The sequence below is a fragment of the Tachysurus vachellii genome, chromosome 6 (genome assembly GCF_030014155.1).
Source record: "Tachysurus vachellii isolate PV-2020 chromosome 6, HZAU_Pvac_v1, whole genome shotgun sequence".
Lineage (NCBI taxonomy): Eukaryota > Metazoa > Chordata > Actinopteri > Siluriformes > Bagridae > Tachysurus > Tachysurus vachellii.
This window is the reverse complement of record NC_083465.1, coordinates 21,161,863-21,182,233: the sequence shown is the minus strand read 5'-3', so window position 1 is coordinate 21,182,233 and position 20,371 is coordinate 21,161,863. Positions and strand designations below refer to the sequence as shown.

General features: G+C 39.1%; 2 protein-coding genes across 4 annotated transcripts in view; one reads left to right on the top strand and one right to left on the bottom strand.

Annotated features, from left to right (window-relative positions):
* Positions 1 to 162: 162 nt before the first annotated feature.
* On the bottom strand, positions 163 to 6,560 carry hnrnph3 (heterogeneous nuclear ribonucleoprotein H3 (2H9)). Of its 2 annotated transcripts, none has more exons than XM_060872869.1 (10): positions 6,481 to 6,560; positions 5,238 to 5,351; positions 4,973 to 5,128; positions 3,450 to 3,593; positions 2,892 to 3,030; positions 2,272 to 2,462; positions 1,348 to 1,559; positions 1,133 to 1,268; positions 986 to 1,042; positions 163 to 874 (listed from the first exon to the last, which is right to left on the bottom strand). In XM_060872869.1, exons 1-10 carry the CDS (start codon positions 6,548 to 6,550, stop codon positions 801 to 803), a joined length of 1,293 nt encoding a protein of 430 aa, XP_060728852.1. In that variant the 5' UTR covers positions 6,551 to 6,560; the 3' UTR covers positions 163 to 800. The 2 variants fall into 2 exon arrangements, with proteins under 2 accessions (XP_060728852.1, XP_060728853.1); XM_060872870.1 differs by having other exon boundaries at positions 5,238 to 5,348; positions 6,481 to 6,547.
* Positions 6,561 to 16,804: 10,244 nt separating this feature from the next.
* The window catches only part of psda (pleckstrin and Sec7 domain containing a), a 28,021-nt gene continuing 24,454 nt past the window's right edge, over positions 16,805 to 20,371 (top strand). Inside the window, exon 1 of one of the 2 annotated variants that reach the window (XM_060872863.1) lies at positions 16,805 to 17,259. In XM_060872863.1, coding sequence (XP_060728846.1) covers positions 17,180 to 17,259 — 80 coding nt within the window. In that variant the 5' untranslated portion in view covers positions 16,805 to 17,179. Of the gene's footprint in view, positions 17,260 to 19,787; positions 19,923 to 20,371 lie in introns of those variants that run through there. The other variant, XM_060872865.1, reaches the window with a different exon arrangement.

Below are 20,371 nucleotides of genomic sequence, written 5' to 3'. Positions count from 1 at the left end.
TCCCCCCAAAAAAGTTGTTTTCTCCCAAAGTCTCTAAAAATTCCCCGCTTTAAGCCTCAGACTAGAACTAACTTTAAAAAAGCTACATGAACTGACGGTAGCAATTTGTAAGAAATGTCCTGTTTACGAGCTGAATGTATAAAATCCACTCACTGATCATGATTCATCATTGTAATATAAACATTCTTTAATTTCAGACATTTGCAACATAGGTGTAAAAGACTGAAATATTTCTTTACAGCATACATCAGATTAGAAGTGAAAGGTTCCTGACGTGTCTAAATAGCGTAATCTTAAAACTTTCACTCGGATTCACGTTTGCCATGATTGAACGTAAAACAAATGTTTATTTTAAAACTAACATGATGTTTAACTTTGGAAGTTTTAAATGCGACGGCAAACAAATGTATACGTGAACAATACTTCACTCTGCAGTTAACATAACTAAGAAAAAGGTTAACGGTTAAAGAATGTTCATTGCTGAGGGGAAAAGGCTTACGGATCTTAAAGACGGCAGCCCATCACAGTGTCGTTTGAGATTGCAGAGCTAGAGACAACACATAATAAAGCAACACTAATAAAACTCAGAAGAATTAGATATAAAACTTTTTTAGCAAAATGTACAGTAGCTGTTCAACCTATATATTTACTTTTTTTTATATACTTCATTTATACTTTAAACTCCACTCTGTCTGGAAAATATTCAGCTTCAATTTTCTATGAATATGCAAAGACGCCTCTATACAAAAAGAAAAACCTTCTGACTTCCAGTTGAAAATATTTTTTTTGTAAAACTGTCTTCAGTACATGCCCCTTGGCCCGCTTCGAGAGCCCATGCCCGCAGAGTTGCCATAGTAACTGCCACCTCCACGACCTGGTGATCCATATATATTTTTAGAACAAAGTAATAACTACATGCAACCTCCTGTGAGAAGGTTATAATATTTTTGCCAATGCATTTAAGCAGTGAAAAAGTGACACCCACCCATTTCGGATGCTCCACTGGAGGTTGAATTTAAGAAAAGCTCGATGTAACGGTGTTCTGTTGGGGCACAACGAAGAAAACAATAAGCAAAGAAATGCACCATCTTTGAAACTGTAATATGGATATGATAAAGAACAAGGCACATACGCATATGATTCTTATCCTTTGACATGGCTGATACGGCATCTTCGTGAGTGGCAAATTCTACATCTGCCTCTCCTGTGGATTTGCCGTTGGGTCCGACGTCAATGTGCACACGGATTGGATGCAGTGGTGCAAAGAACTGGAACGAGAGAGACTTTCTTTTAAAACCATCAAGCTAATGATCAGGAAGGTTCTGATGCCATTGTGCTGTGTCGTACATTGGCTACGTCTGACTCTGTCGCACGGAACGGAAGGCCTCTCATGTGCACGAAGTGTCCACTGTGAAAGCCAGAGCCTGTGTCCCCTCCACCATAGCCATGACCTCCCATTCCTCCTCTTCCTCCTCGGTCTCCCCTTGCACGCTCTTCAAACATTCCATTACCAAAGCAGTAGTTATTAAAACCATTATAATTGTCAAATCCACCGTAACCTGTGGAACAGACCGAAGTTACGTTTTAAAGCTTTGATATGGAGTTTATATGTAAAATCTCTCTCTACATATATATCTCATCTATTTATCTCTACGGCAAAGTCATCAATATTTAACCATACTGTGAACTTAGCATTACTAGTAGCTCTGTGATGATAGTGAAAGAAAGAACATACAAGTGTAATACAAGTCATGATTTTTCATTTAATATCAACCCAGCAATAACTTGACTTAATTTAAAATCAACTTGACTATCAACTAAAACCATCACTTTTAAATCAAATAATTAGCATTGTGTAAGTCAGGATAAAGAGAAAAGCACAAGGACCACCTTAACACTGATTTTTATTCGTAATTTAAAGCACGGCAATGTGGGAATTATGCTCCGTTGTCTGCATTAAACTTTTGACCAAACGTTTTTGATATAATTGAGTCATCTAATAGTCAGGAGGATTGAATCCATGTTTGAGTTAAAAAAAAAAAAAAAAAAAGAGAGAGACCACCCATAAACAAGCCTACAACAATTTAATGCATATATAATTCAGATGTGCACGTTATATTTATATATAATATTTATTTATATTTTGGCTGAAGAGAGTTTGCTTATAGAGGAAGGATTTGTCGTGATATTACAGACCGAGGTTTCACATCTCTGTTCATATCTCAGTTCAATCCTTAAACTTTTTTAGCCCAGTTTTGACTGAATACATACCACCACTGTAACTACTTCCACTGCGCATCTGGTCCAGAACAGCACCTCCTCGTCCAGGACCAGGACCAAAGAAGCCCCCACGGCCCATAACCGGTCTGTCATACGGGCTGGGTCTTTGCCCCATCATCCGCCGGGGGACCTCGTAGTATGCACGGATTTCATTTCGGCTACTTTTGAATATCTCTATGTACCTGAGTTTGTTGAAATGCAGAGTATTAGCAACACAAAAAAAATGTTGCACTTGTTTCACAGACATGAAGAGAGCTTGGTGGGTCAATGTCCCCAAAACCCATGATTTATTTAATTACCACAGCAAACAAAATGAGTGGATGTTTACAGATCAGAGGCAGGGACAAAGGGCCTAATGCTACTCTCACTCCAATACTTTACTATGAACAGCCCATACAGCTTTAAACATCTAAATCCTAAACCCCCACACAAGATAATGCTAAGCATATAGTTTACTCCTTAAGATTATTTCCACCCATGTTACAATATGTGAGAAACATGCCAAGTTTAACATTATAATAACAATTTTTTTCCAAAATATAAAGATGCATGACCCCCAATCCCACATTACAGATAGCATTAATCACCCAGCCCAGTCTTGCCAGCCCCACCTGTGCCCTATTCTTTCCTTGTGTTTCCCCAGAGCTTTTTCTGCTATCTCCTTTGAGGCAAACTGCACGAAGGCTTCCCCTGTGCTCCTCCCCTGGTAGTCCATCGGCAATGTAATCCCATTTGGCACGATTTTCAACCCTTTAACCCAAGGACAAATAACCCCACAGAGGGGGACATGTTAAATAGCAACATTCTCATGTGTAGAAAAGAAAGTCCCCCCCAAACTTAGTCCCTTAAATCATCCCATATAATGAAAAACAATCCTAAATCACACAACTATTCCTAAACAAACAAAACTAACAGTACAAATTAAACAGTCAAGTGTATTCGACATTTACTCATGGTAGGTTAATAAGTGAGACTATGTTAGTCACAAATTAAAGATCAACAGTGGGTAAGTAAAGTATACATGTTGATCTTTACTATGCAGGAGACTCATGTTAATTTTTTTTCATTATTTTTAAGAAGTAATGAGTAATTACTTAAAGACGACAGTAATCTCAAAAATCAAAACACAGAACTTAAAATCCAGAACCTGTTTAGATTAGAAAGCATACCTGAAAAGAACTGAACTATCTCCTCCTTACTGCATCCAAAAGGCAGTCCTCTGAGCCTAAGCATGCAGCCGCTGCTGCTGTCGTAATCCGTCGGGCCGCAGCGTTTCAGCACCCAGTCCATCTCACTACGATTTGACTTGAACACTGCAAAATGTGATAAACTCAGTAACGGCATTAACACTCATAATCCACTTGTAGTCTGATTTGGAAAGTTAGCACATTATTCAAGTGGTCATGTAAACAACTTATTCCAGCCTTTCTCCAGAGGGACTTACATTTAACTCATTTTATAGACCTGAGCAGTAGAGAGTTAGGGGCCTTGCTCAGGGGCCCAACAGTAGCAGATTGGTGGTCCTGGGATTTGCGCTAACAGCCTTCTGATCAGTAGTCTAATACCGTAACTACTGAGCTACCTCTACCCTTTAACCAGTCATCAGGTTAAAAAGGGGAAAAAAGAGATAGAGAGAGACAGAGAGACCAATTAGTGCATATTAATTAGTCTTATGTGAGCGTAAGACATTATATAGTGGTTGAAGAGTGTTTACTTTTAGAGGAAGGACTTTTAATCGATTAGTTTATAGCCCATTCCTGTTGTATTCTCCAACATGACTGAGCAGGTGGTGTTGACTATTTTAGAAATTTTTATAACTGCGACTGACAATAGTGCCCGCAAAAAAAAAAAACAGCCACGTGATTGGCTGATTAAAAAAACAAATTTAACATTTTTAACAACAATATCCAGCAGAAAACAGGAGAAGCTGGTGAGGATTACTGTTCATAACTGTTATAAAAAAGCAATTTGTTTTGCATTAATAATTACAAAAACCCTGTCAAACTTCTTTGATATTAGGGGAATGGGACACATCGGGACAACACACCACCATGTTGTTGAATTTTCCCATATTTCAATTCCAAATATTAGATAAACATTGCTATGATAATGACTTTTTTTTTTAATTCCAATAAAAAACAGCTAACAGTAATTATCTGAACAATTTACTGCATGGAAACACTGATTAAATCTGATTTTTTCTTTTGGTTACACTTTTTTGATTACTGTGTACATGTACCTCAATGTCATCCAAAACAATAGTCCAGCCGTGTTCAGTTTAAATACCACCTTGCACTGTTTGCACCAGGTTGCCAAGATGCACTTTATGTGGCTAGGACTAACTTACTTAAATCCTTAGCTCTGTCTTTGTTCTGTGTAGTCAAGTCAAGTAGCTTTTATTGTCATTTCGACCATTTATAGCTGTTGCAGTACACAGTGAAATGAGACAACGTTTCTCCAGGACCAGGGTGGTACATAAAACAAAGACAGAGCTATAAGGACTTAGTAAGTTAGTATTAGATACATAGTGCATCTGTGCAACCTGGTGCAAACAGTGCAGGACAAAAGACAATGTAGCACCAGAGTCCTGGAGAAACGTTGTCTCGATTCATTATGTACTGTGTCAGCTATATATGGTTGAAATGACAATAAAAGCTTCTTGACTAGACACTTGAAATAATTTGTCTATTACCTTCAATATATCGATGGCCCATATATTTTCGATCTTTTGAGAGGGCTTTTTTAAAGTCGTCTGATGATTTTAGCTCGATGAACGCCTCTCCGCTGGGCCTTCCCTCTTTGGAGAAGGTGAAACACACACCATTGACTTTCCCTACAATATCACAGTCTACAAGACAGGAAATAAGACAATCAGAACAGTTTGGTCTTAACGGTTTCCAGTTTTTCGATAAGAGCTTTGGTAAGTCATACTCTCACACAATTACAACGGAGTTTACCAGAGAAAAACGAGGCCACTTCTTCCTTGGTACATGACCAGGGTAAGCCTCGGATGCGCACCACGTATCCTTCATCGCTGTGAGACATGTTAATACCTGACCTGAAGGCAGCTACTGAAATGTACAGAAATAAACAAACATATCATCCGTAGTTAATCTCGAGTTTATACCTTTAAGGATTCTGTATTGCTAAACACACACTGACCGACTGCTGCAGTGTGTCTCATCATAATGAACACACTTTAAATATCGCACTGCAGCTTTATTACCTTACCTCATTCACACCCTCACAGTTAAAACAGGAAGTGCAAAATTAACAGTATGTTTTTAATATGAACGATCATATTTTATATGACAGCTTCTGCAGCCTTACAGAACATAAGCATAGAACAAAAGGTTATTATAAAGAATAATAGAATACACAAATTCAAGATTAATATTAGATATATTTAAATCTGTTTGTATTTATCTCTAATGAGCAAGTCTGATGTGACTCAGGTGACTGTGAGGAGGAAAAAACTCCCTTAGATATTAAAGGAAGAAAGCTTGAGAGGAACCAGACTCAAAGTGAACCTCATCCTCATGTAGGTGACACTGGAGGGTGTGATTATAAATATACAGTCTGATAAATGTTGTATTGATGAGGAGATTGTTGTCCTCACAGACCACATGGAGTTCACACCTCCTCTTTAATATATAGTCTAACTGGAGCTGGAACATCTCTAGATGCCTCAGGAGACTCACAGGTTCAGCCTCATCTCACTGGAAGTCCAAAATTTTATGTTGCTCTTACATGACACCAAGCATTAAATGGTACATTAACATCACTAACAGTATGTTATTCACTGCAAACTTTCCCTGACTAGTTTAACTCCACCTCCTAATGTCATACTAACAGACATGAAACTTTCACCTTTAAACATTTCCGTTCAAAGTAAAGCCTTCACATACAAATTAACCTCACTGTTAAGTTTAAAATGCACTCAGATAAAGTTGTGAATGTTATCATAAAACGTACAAACACTATATTTCTCAGCGCCCAGGAAGTTGTTAGCAAGCTAGCAAACTAGCATTAAGCTAATTTAGGTTAGCTTAGCAAACTGGACCGAACTGGACACCAAATACTGCATTAAATAAGACTCACACTGGCTCATGTGGTGTTTCCGCGTATATTAACTTGTTTAATACAACAAAAGAATGCATTTATATATATATATAACTGTTAAGATATATTCATCATTACCTGGTATATTTCTCCACAGTCTGAAGCCTGTCCTGTCTCTACAGGTAGTGAACAGCCAGTTAGCAACCATAGAGCATAGACAGGGTTGCCAGACTCATTCATGTAATTCCCCCTTTTCTAAGCGTCAATAAGGAATACATGTGACTAAGTTATCCGTCGAGATACGAAATTTCTTTTCCATTAACATCACGTAGTGAAGTTTTATCCGTGAATTTATCCGCTTTTCGTATTACAAGGAAAGTGTAACAGTACAGGCAGTTCAGACCGTAACACACGAACGATAAGATTATCTGTTTATTTATATTGGGTTTTCTACAATATGGCAACACAGAAATATGTGAAATATCGCGAGAGTTGATGTTTTTCTCGTTTAGCCTTGAGTCATTTGTGCAGACAGGCAGAGGTTTGGTTACAGTATGGGACAGTTTATAATGTGCTAGATCTAAAGATCTGGACAGTTCTGTTACTGAACCCTTATTTATCATTTCATTTGTATTTCTTATATAAAACTTTGCACGCATGCACACAGGAAGGTATTGATAATTTTATATTGAGTCTTAAATTTACTTAATGTATATATGTCTAATGAAACCTATGATGTCAGTTAAAGTAAATTATCATGTGTTTTATTTTTCATTCATTTCCATTCATTTTGTTCAGGGTCATGGTGCATGATTCGGAGCTTAAACTGAGAACACTGGGTCTGAGGCAGGAATTCACCCAGGATGGGACACAAGTCTATCTATAGCATAATACACACACACACGCACACACACACACACACACACACACACACACACACACACACACACAGAATAGGATCAAGCTGGGGAACTGGTATGAGTGATTTGGGAGCCTGAGGTCCTATCGACAAATACAGTTCAGTAGACATTTTGTATTTCAATGCATAATAGATTTTTTATTAGATTGTGTATTGATGCAGAACTAGAAATCAGACATCAGCAGGCCTATAAACCGCACTGACCATTGTTAAGTATGAGCCCATTTGAGGAAGCCAGGGAGATTATTTATTAAAGGTGTCAGGCACAACGCCAGTGTGCTGACTATTAAATAACAGTGGACTCCTTCTGCAGTCTTTTACAAACAGCTTCAACGATAGAGAGAAAAAGGCTGTCAACCCGACATCTGACTATAATTGTTTAAACAGTAGATTTCAATAGAAATAATACATTATTTAGCTTTTAAATAAAACCATTTTTATAGAGTACTCAAGATGCTGTTCACTCCACTGTGACCTCACACCGAATTAATTGAGCTGTTGGCCGTAGTGCAGTGCGCAATTCTGTTTGTCATATTGATCGAGATGCTGGGATTCGCTTCAGAAATGCAGCTAATCAATTTTGTGAATGGAACTCACATGGGCATTTATAGTTATGAGTGTTTAAAGTGTGGTAAGTCTCTGACAAAGCTTTGTTCTGTTTGTTTGTAGAAGTTTGTTTTGTTTTGTTTTGTTTCTCCTTCATTTCACACTTACAGTATATCAGAATAAAAGATAAAAACAATGGAAGTGATCTAACAAACCAACATTTATCCTGAGCATATAAATACACCCCTGATGAGATGCTAGTCCATAACAGTACACACACACACACACACACTTACATCTAGGACAATTAAGCTTAACCAGTTCATATACTGTCATGTTTCCGGAGGTGAAAGGAAATTAAAGAACCTGGAGAACACCTACATAAATGCTGAGAAACGATACAAAAACCCACACAGAAAGTATCCCCCAGTTTGCGTATATTTATAAAGTATTTGATATGCATAGTCAGTATTGTCATGACTAAGAGTAGGGTTTGAGATTACATAAGTACTTGCTAAGTGCCCAAGTGAGGCATGACCTCACCTGCATGAGATTCACCTTTCTATGTGGACTATCATGTTTCTCATGTCGCCTCTTTCACTCTTTCCACTTTAACTCTTTCTAATGATAGGGTCTGTCTTGCCTGTTCCCCCTCTCTGTGACAGTGAACTTTTTGCCATCTGTTATACTATTGCGTATAAATGTGATGCTTAATACCACTCACACACTTAATACTCCTCTACTGATTGGCTTACTTATTGCACCATGGGTGGGTCTTAAAGACCTGAGCGACGAGCAAGATGTGGAAGGAGGAGTGCTGGATGTAAGACAGGTTGCAGGGGAGGAGGAGCAGGAAGAGGAGTATTACCAACTAAGCTGCATTAATCCGGTATGGAAAGCCTACAAGTCTTGTTTCTTGAGAGGAAGATGCCAGACACCACAGACACACTCTGTGTGTGAATACTGGAATTTCTTGAAGTTGTTTTTTTCACTGCTAATAGAGACACAGGAGCAGAGAATGGCCATAAGGTAAAGTTGCATGACGTACTGTAAGAGCTTTAACAGAATGGATGAGAAGGGGTGGGGGAATCCTATTAGCAAAAGTAGGTAATGTCCTGCTTAATCGTGTGTAAGGAGTGCATGTGTTTACAGAGAAGGAGAAGCTCTCTGTTTCTGAATATGATTTGAGATATGAGGTCTTTTTCTGTGTGGTCTGGTTGATGAGGTATGTTTAGTGATAAGCAGTCTGTTGCTTTGAAATGAAATCGTTGGTTGCTGATAATAAATTGATGAAAGTGAGTGAGATTTGAATCTAAAACTAGGGCAAATCTAAACTTTTGCCCTAATAACATTATATTTTTAGTGTTTTCATTCCCCATAGCTGCTTAATTATGGTATCATTACTAATTATTATTAGTATTAAGTAATAAACCTCTTGATTGTAGACCTACAGAATGCCACACTGTACTGTACGCATTATTGTACTGTATTATTTTTTAGTGAGACTCTTTTCAGTGAGAAATCTGATCCAGTGACTTAATTAAGGGTGTTACCTTGGTGCATGCTGAGTGGATAGAATAGCAACTACAACTTTAAAGGGCACAATGCCCAGTTGGCAATATGACGAGTGTTGACATTTTTCTATAGTATAGCAACGGGGTGGATTCGATGCCAGTGATTCAGCAATAGGTTTCAGCAGATTGAAATCAAACACACAGGATAGAGAGCTGGACAGTCTTGTAATCAAGAGGAAGTACAGTTATTTTTGGCATTATGTCCTACCTTGCAATATTCAATAAATTTGACCTTGGCATTTCAGTTACAGAAATCATGGATGTTTGGGAGTGCTGTAAATTAATGTTTGAGATGTTTGGATTACCTTATAAAATATAATGCTCCCAATGTCATTGATGTTGAAAGAAAATGTGAAACAGATTGGGATAGGTGTGCATGGGGCACAGCTAAAGTGGACATACTTTCCTTTCCTCTATTCCCACAAAGGCTGATGTTAAATGTATCAGAACATGTGAAATGGTTCTGCAAAAAGCATGACAGATACCCCAAGACCCTGAATCCTAGGTTTGTTTAATGTTAGTAGATTGGATTTATAGTAACCCAATAGACATTCAAGTGGCACTGCTTAAACCAGTATAAATGTAGAGCTCAATGACTAAGTAATAGGAACAGAAACTGATTATTAGTGTATATAGTCTACCTTCCAGTGGATTCAGATAATAACATGTTTAAGTGGGATATTACAAATCCGACTGTATCGTTGTATTTCAGTGCAGTTCTGTCCCAGCTGTTATAGCCATTTTTATGTTTTAAGTTTGTTAATTTTGTTTTATGGTTAATTGTCACAACTTTTCATTTCTATTTTTTTCCATAACCATAAAATATTAATTTCAAAAATTCAAAAATTAATTTCAACAATGAACAAAGGAGGTGAGAGTGTGTACCTAATTCACACCAGGCTCTTACAATTTCTCCAGTAAATGGTACAAATGCTCGCCACCCTAGCCATAAGTTACTGATTGTTTCCTGGAATATTTACAGCACTTAACCTATGTCATTACAGAATGACTCACAGAAGTGCATTGCAATCAAAATATTTTCTCATACTAGTTCACTAGGTCACATGATAAGAATACAATCAAGCCAAAGCCCTACTGGAGGAGCTTAGTACACAAGACTTAGTACTTAGTACTTGACACACAAGACAAAGAAATAATTTCTTGCAATAGAAGTGTTAATGAATTTATGTCAGTTTTTCTAATTATAATCTTAAAGTATAAAGTCTGGTTATGTACAGTAAACTGAGAACAGTATAAGGTAAGCCAATCTTTACTTCATGCTTTCAAAAGATTAAAGAAAATATTTTTGTAACTTTCCAGTCTAACCTACTAAGCACACCCTTTTCTGAAAGTTCTGACGCTTTAATATGGGGTTAAGTCATTATTTATTATTTTAAGAGTTGGAGATCTTTGTAATCATGCAGGCACGTACTGAAATTTCTCTTGATCTTCAGATAGAATTATGTGAACCAATTACACTGATGTTTAGAGCCAATAAGATGAAAACAAATAATGTGAAAAAGCTTGTTGCAGTTCATATTTTAACTGTGTGCATTGCTTTTCCTCAGACAAATCGTTTGGAAGGTGAATTGGTGATGATTTCCTAGTACCTCTCATGTTAAGGGTACTTACCCCACTTCAAAGCAGCAATGTTGCCATGTATGAATGATGTCGTAGTTACAGGACTAGAAGTCTTCCGTAAGGTTTCCAGGTAGGGATAATGGCAAACTCAGGGAAAGTTCTCCACTTGTATGTGGAGGTAAGATCTGTGGCTGATGAAGAGGGGAAAGAGTTGAAAAATATGGAAGGGACTCACTCCCTAGTGATACATGGGCCTGATGTTTTCCCCCAATCTCAGCATGGATCCCTGAATACTCCACATGGTTTAGTGCCTGCACCGGGAGATCTACATAAAGTGGGCAACTGCACACAGGGCCTTTTCACCAGTAAATCTAAATCCAGACATACAGTCAGCTTACAGAACCATCCAGGCCAAGGAGAACAGACCTCCTCTCAACATGGACAGAATTTGCCATATGAAGAGGTATATCAATTACTCTCTGCCCTTCAACCAAAGCTTAAAGGAGGTGCAGGCAATCTGACACGAACTTGCTCCACTGAGAACGAGCCATTAAGTGTGAGGGACTCTAGAATTTATGGACATTCTACTGCCCCACCTACACCTAGTGGTGCTCGAAGGTCCTATGGACAAGTGGGTGAAGGAAAACGATCAGTTGTTACATACAGCTATATTGAGAAAGCTAATATCAGGTCTGTGGGTGGACATAATAGCATATTATGCCAAAATGAGCCAGAGAACCCATTCAGAAAAGCATTTAATGATCAAACCAACCACTTTCACGTCAGTGAAAATTTCACCAGTCCAGCAGGGTACAACAGGCAGGAAATGCATTGTAACTCCAACTCAAAAAGTAGCTCAGTGATCAATCCAAAGGATTCCCCCAGTCTTCAGCATACTACGTTAAACTCAATAGCAAGAAATGCTACCCATCGTGCTTTGGAAGAGTTTGGATCCCCACAGCTCAGATGCCAGCTGGCAACTGGCAACCATCCTAATAGAAGTTATGGTACTCTGCACAGAGAACAGCCTCGCTGTCACTCATGGTCTGGATCTCCTGTGGTGCCACGTACTGCTAGAACTTTGCCTGTTAATGCGCATCTAAACGATCTTTATCACCACAGGCTTCTGCATGGTATTCCAAGTAGCCTAGCAGCTCACAAGCTCTCTAGTGATGCTAGACAGCCCTACACCATGTCATGCTCTATCAATGGCCAATCTCCAAGCCAGTGGAAGAGTGATGAGACTCTGAGGCAAGAGTATAGACATAGCCCAATTTTGCCATCCAGCAGGCCCACATCTATTCAACATCAAATACTGAAAAAAAACATTACTCAACCACCACACAACCAGACAGTAGGTCAAAAATCAAGTCAAAGTCCTCCAGAAATCAACAAGGTTCATTTTAGCTTATCTTCATCATCAAACCAGCCACTTTCCAGTGGCAGCAAACTGAGTGCTGAGAAGAGTATCTTGCCAATGGAAAACAGGATGACATATTCCCCTACCCCATCACTATCAGAGACTGTGAAGTCAGACAGTACCAGGTCGGGGTACCAGTCTACAGAAGAGATTTTCACAAGAACCTCCTCAGAGACCAATCTCTTTGCACATGAGAAACACTGTGAAAACGAGCCTGCTCAGGCAATGTACCCTTCAGGATGGGCTTCCCCACATTTCTCCTACAGAGGAAGCAGATCCCCTGCATGTTGTGCTAGTTTGCACAAAGTGGGTGTATTGCCTACATCTGCAATCCAGGAACCACTGGAGAGAAGAGTAATTCCAGAGAAAAACAGTCTTGTTTCATATCAACACCAACTGCTCCAATGTACTGGAGACCATAACATACCCAGACAAGAAGACAGAAACTATAATGGAGAGTATGGCTGTGGTCTTAGAGACAGTCCAGATATGACGAGACACTGCACACAATCTAACACTAACATACCAGTCAAATCAACCTCTCAACATCAATGGAGAGAACCACATTTCTCAAGAGTTAGGGGGAACTCCAATAAGGAGAGCTCATCTGAAGCTGAAGAGTTATTAGTCATTCCCTTGGTTATAGACAAAGAGAGCAGAAATGACTCAACTGTCCTGAGCTGTGATGATACGCATTTTATGGCGGCAGCACCAAAAGAGATAGGTGAAGTCCTGACATATGGGGAGCAGAGTAGTGCTTTTTCCCAAAGTTCCAGTGGAGTTACAGGCAGTCTGGTGGAGGTCATTCATCCTGAGAGAGACTCCAGTTCCCCAGTGACTTCCAGCCAGAGAAGCAGTGGCACAGGGACCACAGACATACAAGTAAGATATCAGTATTATTGTACCTAGTTGTGTGACAATATATCTATATATTATAATGACATTTTTTATTTATGTGAATCAACTTGATGGCAGTACTGATTTATTTAGTTGTATGTTGTAGTTGAACAGTGGATCATCATTGCGTGGTCCTTCTTTGCACTGTCAAAAGACTGCTCGTGCTAAATGGGAATTCCTATTTGGGAAGCCTTTAGAAGACCACCATGCAACTGGTGAGAAAAACAGAGAATCATGTATCAGAATATCTAATTGTATAAGATAATTGCTAATATTTCTAAAGATTACCTGTAGGAATTATGTTAAAAGATAATGTATTTGTATTTTTAATCCAGTTCCAGTATCCTCCATTGGTCCATGCAGTGGTGACTCCAATGAGACTTCTCGTGGGTTCACAGCACCTCATTCCAGTGACAGACCAATATCCCAGGTCCAGAATACTTTCAGGCATGATGTTCAACAGGTGGATATGGAACCAGTCAACCAACCTCTTTCTTCAGCACTGGGCTCATCCTCTAAGGCTGGCATCATTAGGTGCACTATCAAATACTCTGAAACCGACCTGGATGCAGTACCCCTGCGTTGTTACAGAGAGACGGACATTGACGAAGTTATACTAGCTGAGCAAGAGGAAATGGACTCAGCATTCAGCAGCAACCGTAGTGTACTTGCTACATCTGCCACCAGCAGCGGCAGTACTTTTGAACGATTGTTTTGTTCACAGACAAGTGAGGAAGAAGAACAGTTGCATGATGAAGAAATGGTGAGCTGGGCCAGTGTGAGGATGCATTGTGACAAGAAGAGGCATCAAGCTGTGCAGGAAGGAGAAGAGGTGTTCAGTCATTTGCTTGAAAGGTTAGATTAGGAGAAATTAAAAAAAATCTGAAATATCAATATAATGTTAACTTTGCTAGAAGTAAATCTAACTGGTAATATTATTGCAAGTCCTTTTCTAAACCTTTTCTGTTGTCATTTCCTTTTGTAGGTCGCAGAACATCCTGTTGGACAGCCATACTGCCCTGAAGTCTCCCATAACTGTGGAAAGTCCTTCCAGAATCTCCACAGATGGCCTTGACTCTTTCAGCCGCCACTTTGAGAGCATTATGGAATCTCATCGGGCCAAGGGAACGTCTTACAGCAGCCTGGATAGCGTAGACATGGCCTCAAGTGGCCCACCTATCTTTACCTTTGACCTCCCAACATTGACCCCCGAGATACAGAGTCAGATCTGTGAGAGTGCCAAGCAAATCATAGATTTGAGCTTTTCTCCCTTGAGACAGTGTGAAACTCCTAACCTTTTGACCTCAAGCACTTCTGAGGCATTGGCTGGAGCAGACCAGAGCATGTTGGAAATGAAGAGCGAGTTAACAGACAGTGTCCCCATTGAGAAACACATTTCATCTGAGTGTAACATAGGGATGACGCAAAGGTCAGTAAGAAACTGGAGTGCAGTTTACTAAGCATGCTAAATAATTTAGCATTGGTGTCAGTTATGTGCAGGAGTGATGCCTTGTCTTATTGTCAGTTATACCAGCGTTTCAAAACGACAAATGCTTGAACATATGGCTTCTGTAATTTGCTTATTTTCACTGATAATGCAAGTTCTCAAAGGTCATTTCCTTGACTAAAATAGCAGGCTTAAGACCAGAATTTCTTATACATGAAAACATTGACATTATTATACTATTTGTGGTTTATAATCTTAAGAAGTGTAGTACTTCTACTTGGGACATAACATTATGCATTATGCATTAGGTGGATTAAAACATATTCTGAATAGATACTAATACAGATATCAATCAGAGAAGCACAAATTTCTTTAGAAACCTTACCAGAAAAGTTGTTGAGGCATCTAGTTATGACTGTGTAAGAAGGTTTCATAGAATGCGAAACAAAAAAGTCACATAAGCAGGAGATTTTTACTTTCCTGTATGTAAGAGAATGTGAGTGGCCAGATATGAACTTTATAGGACAACACAAGATCACATTGCGTGATGCCTTTACAGAATTTAGGTGTTTTAGGTGTTAGGTCTCTCTTTTGCTATCATACCTGTCATATCTTTGGTTTAACATCTGTTTATACATGAAACAGTGCTGTGAAATGGGAATGAGTAGAAAGTAGTGAAAACCTGTCATAATTATTAGGAGAAAAGAAAATGTCAAGTACTGATACTTACAAAAAAATAACAGTAACATATTAATTGTACTTTGTCACGTCTGACCTCTGGGTATGACGACATTTAGAGTGTGTCTTGATTTGTGACAACCTTATAGAGGCTACTAGACTGGGCATGAGCTAGTGGTTAAGGTGTTGGGCTACCAATCGGAAGGTTGTTAGTTCGATCCAAGGTCCACCAAACTGCCACTGTTGGGCCCCTGAGCAAGGCCCTTAACCCTCAATTGCTCAGTTGTATAAAGAATGAGATAATGTAAGTTTCTCTGGATAAAGGTGTCTGCCAAATGCTATAAATCTAATAATATTGCAGTTGTGCTTTTGCCTGAGTTGGCCAGCAGATGGAAGTAAAATCATATATTGCAGTATATAACGTCTCTATATTGCATCAGGATATTTTGATTAGAGGGAAGCGGCTATAAAAAGGTTGCTGCTAAAGGAATGAACTTGCAGCGCTCTATAAATGATGTTATTTTTAAATGATGTTATTGTGCAGTGTTTATAAAAATTACATTTTGTGAGACTTGTAATAATTATCCTTATCAAATTAAAACAGTGTATCAGGTGTTATATATTTAAACTATAGTAAAATAAATGTAGGTTCCTGTGATCAGTAGTAAGGCCCTAACAGTAAATCAGAAGTGGCCTGGCTATATACTCCATGCGACATAGAAACGTTTCCATGAGAATTTCAGTTTAAGGTCTTCAGATTCACAGACAGTCTTCTTCCTGTTCATGGAAGAGTTGAGTACAGATTAGCCAGTGTAGGTTATATCCTGAGGGAGGTGGGAAAAGGTTTTTAGGGATTGCTAAATTTGTGGCTTTATATATATATATATATATATGTTAACCCACAGTTTAGGAATTGGCAAGAAAAAAATAAATCTGACCCCATCTGCTTTGACACCTGGCTCCTCCATAGAGGTCCTTTTCCTGTCCGGTGTCCAGTGAGACCTGGAGCTCAGCCAAGCCCACTTGGTCTCCAGGGAGATTGGAAGATTAGCTTCCAGGGTCATGTGATTTCAGGGTTTTAAATAGCGAGGGCATTGGACAAACCTTCTGAAGCTCTCATTTCTTTTCATTTAGGTTACTTTCACTGGGCAAACATCTATTCTGACCAACATGTTTCTGCTCCCAGTTGTAAGTGCTCCTCATATTCAGGTCAGATTCTGCAGAGACAAAGGTTGCTAAAGAAGTTTAATGAGAGAGGGAGGGACGTGAGGCAGTAACAAAGAAAGGAAGAGAAGGAGGGAAAGGGGTTGAGTTGTTGCGTAGTAAAAGGAAACACATATCACATCCAGCAGCAGAAAATAGCCCAGCTGATGAGACGTACACAGGCAGAGGAACAAACACAAGCAAGCTGAAAAACAGAAAGCAAGGTTGCAAGGAATGAGAGAGGAACAGAGACACCCTGACACCAGGTAGAGAGAGAAGAAGGTTAGAGAGAACAGATGGGCATCATTTGTTCCAGTCAGAAGGACAGGAACTCGGGAACTCATGATGAGACCAGACACCAGCTCAACAACCAAGAAAGCCACACAGGAGGAGAAAAAGGCGATGGAAATTTGAGATGAACTGGTATAAATGATGCTCAGGAATAAACTGTAAGATTAGTGCTTATGCATGTATCACAAGCCAAAGAAAGGATGAGGGAATCTGAGCTCTGTGCCGGTTAAGTATTTAATCAGGAGCTTCAGCTGAATGTCAGGAGACGAGGTTTTAATGCTATGGCTCGCTATATGCTCTGCTGGGGAGGCGGGGCCTTGGAGGATCACTACATGTATGCTCCTTTGCCAGATGTTTATCGGTGAGTAGAGGTTCTGTGTAAGATGAAGAGGCAGTCAAGGATGTTATTAGGTGTATATGATGTTTATTAGAGTGGGGGTCATAATGCTTCAAGATCCATTTAGCAGTCATTAGGGAAGTGAAGTGTTGGGAATCGTATTTTCTGGCCATTTCCATTGCAGGGCGCAATGTTAAGTCACTTTTTATTTGAAGTTTTTGTGACAGTTGCTTATCACAAATTCCAATCACTATGCGATCACGCATCTGTCCTTCTTCCTGCGCTCTAAAATGACAGTTTTGAGCTAGCTCGTACAGCTGCCTGAGGAATGCTTCCGCACTTCTGCCTGGGAAACTGAACTCTCGAATGAATTTTCGGGATGAAATGTTTGTCAAATATGGCTATTACTACAAAGTATTTGTTGCTATCTCCGTCCTTATCAAATGTAAATGACATGAATGTGTGCTCGGCCTCCTCTCCATCGGATAAATTAGGGCATTTTCCTGAACAACTTCATCCTCCTCTGTAAGTAGCGATGCAAAGTGATACATCCATACATACGTGATACGACACTTTGATCTTTTAAAAGTTGAACTGCTCAGGTGGTGTGAACGTTGCCATGGCGATGCACACTTCAGTCCTCACAACTCACGTCCAAAATTCCGTCCCCTACTACAGTTTTTGCTTCTGACAAGATGTGGCTTTTGTTGCCGAAAAATCATCCAGCATTTCACGAAACAAATTGTCGGGCGTTTTTTTTTCTGAAAAAATGCACAACTCTTTATTAAAAATGTGCAGGACTCTTTTAAAAAGCGGAAGTGTGTCCAAATTATACATGCACATTAGTGAATTGAGTCAATTTAAACAAGTCCATTTCTCAGGACACTAACCACTCTGACTTGTCCTAAGCTGTCCATCTTCTCATTTCCAGTTTACTTAATCCCCAGTCTGGAACTGCTGAAACACTACAGGATTCTATATGTTAGTACTTACAGTATTAACCATGGAATTGTATATTATTCACAATTTCCTATTTATGTTGTCATTGACTCCGGTTTCCTCCCCCGGTCCAAAGACATGTATGGTAGGTTGATTGGCATCTCTGGAAAAATTGTCCGTAGTGTGTGATTGCGTGAGTGAATGAGAGTGTGTGTGTGTGCCCTGCGATGGGTTGGCACTCCGTCCAGGGTGTATCCTGCCTTGATGCCCAATGACGCCTGAGATAGGCACAGGCTCCCCGTGACCCGAGGTAGTTCGGATAAGCGGTAGAAAATGAATGAATGAATGAATGTTGTCATTGAAAAGCCTGTACTTGTCAGTTTTTTACCGGTGCTTTAAAAGAGAATGATTTTAGTGTTTTTAATGTTTTTAACTAAAAAATAAAATGGTAGAGTAGAGAAGCACCATATTATGGTAGAGACTTGTTCCCTATGGAGTCTCATAACTGTTAGACATAACACTTTTATGGCACTTGCTTTTAGCCAGATTTTTCATTCAAAACAAGGCACACACAAGTCTCTTTATGTAATTGTACATTGATTGGATGATGTCTGCTTACTCAGTTGATTTTTCTTAATCATTACTCTTACCTTATTATCTCTTCCAAAGGCATTTGGGATAGAAGTCAATGATAACATTATTTCAAATTCAGTTTTGTATTGTGTAAGTTTAAGTTAGGCATATGGAGGCATTTCACAGTCCACAATCACCTGACATGTCTGTTACCTCTAGGCTTTGTGAACCTGCAGCACATCAGCCCCAGATTTGACTTCTTATGTGTGTTTTTCCTTATAACTCCATGCAAGTTAACAATGTCGGTTTTAAGCCTCCGATCTGTTTACAGCATATGAGGTTATGTGGATGGCCAAAAGCAGAACGTTACTTTTAAATTTCATTTCTCTTTAAACAGAGGTTGGGTTTAACCACAATATCCAATTTAAACTAGCAACTTGTATTAATTCCTGCGCAGATGATGCCTCATACATCTTTTAATTAACTTCATTGTAGACCAGTACATCCCTGCTTGGAGTCTGGCCATAGTTAGCGTGGGTGTTTAAGGAGCTCCTGGGTGACTGAGGAATGTGTTTGAAGAGAAGACTTTTCTTAATGAGAATGGAAATGTAGACCGCCTGCTTTCTTAGGGAAACCAGCTGCACCAATGCCATACTAATAATGCTATTGTTAAGTGTAAAACAATTCTCTTAGACTGGTTAAAGAATGTAAATTTACAAGTTCTGGGTATTTTTAGCAATATGGCATGATTCATTTATATAAAATGATGACTATGAAAACTGGTATTATCAGATGGGCAGGTCCAGATATTCCAGTTGAGTGAAAGGAGTGTTTCGTTAGGATTTAGAGAGGCCTATACACCCTAGCTGTGAGCTATGAGAGACAGGAAGAAAGAGAGAGAGATTTGAAGTTTTCTGTATCTTCAGTCTGCTTTGGAAAGAGGACAACATACCGATTGTTTTAAGAATAAACATACTGCCTCCCTTTCTGCCCTTTCTCAGAGACTCCTCCTTTTGTTTTTCTGCTGAATATCCGGTTAGAAGTAGGCCAATAGCAGATCATAAGTATTTAGTTCCACTTGTGCCTTGAAGGCTAAGGGTAGTGTAATATAAGAAGCAGCAACAACATATCGGCATATTTAATTTAGTACACGGAGGTGAGATGGTGTTTTTAAGGTAAGGAGTCCCAAGTTTTGCTTGTTCACATAATATCCATTGTCTTTATCTGTATCAGTTTCATAATATATCCAATGCAACAGGAATATGTTGTACATGTGTTTTGCATTCAAACTTGCAATCAAGTTAGACATATTAGAACTTTTCTATACAAATCTGTTCGTTATGGAGCTGCTTAGGCACATGCTGATAATGTCGTAATAAGTTATACCTAAGTATGGAGCCATGGAGCCAAAATGATGTCCATGAATTGTTTAACTTGAGCCCATGACTCAAAATGTCATGGAACATTATACTTAATATACAGTATGGCCTTAGGTTAATAATTTGGTGTGAGTGGGAGTCTTTTGGAGTTCCCTGAAAGTAATGGAATTAATGGTAAATCCAATACGGTTGGTTTCTCTGTGTTTCACTCGTTAAAAAAACACTATTAAAAAAAAGCTAAATTT

What these genes read in the sequence shown, in the direction of transcription:
- hnrnph3 (XM_060872869.1), bottom strand. Translation starts at nt 6,550, where the DNA reads ATGGTTGCTAACTGGCTGTTCACTACCTGTAGAGACAGGACAGGCTTC. An exon ending in AGTGGCCTCGTTTTTCTCTG is followed by an intron (nt 5,129 to 5,237) that starts GTAAACTCCGTT and finishes CCTGTCTTGTAG; the next exon opens with ACTGTGATATTGTAGGGAAA. An exon ending in TGGAAGTAGTTACAGTGGTG is followed by an intron (nt 1,560 to 2,271) that starts GTATGTATTCAG and finishes TCTGTTCCACAG; the next exon opens with GTTACGGTGGATTTGACAAT.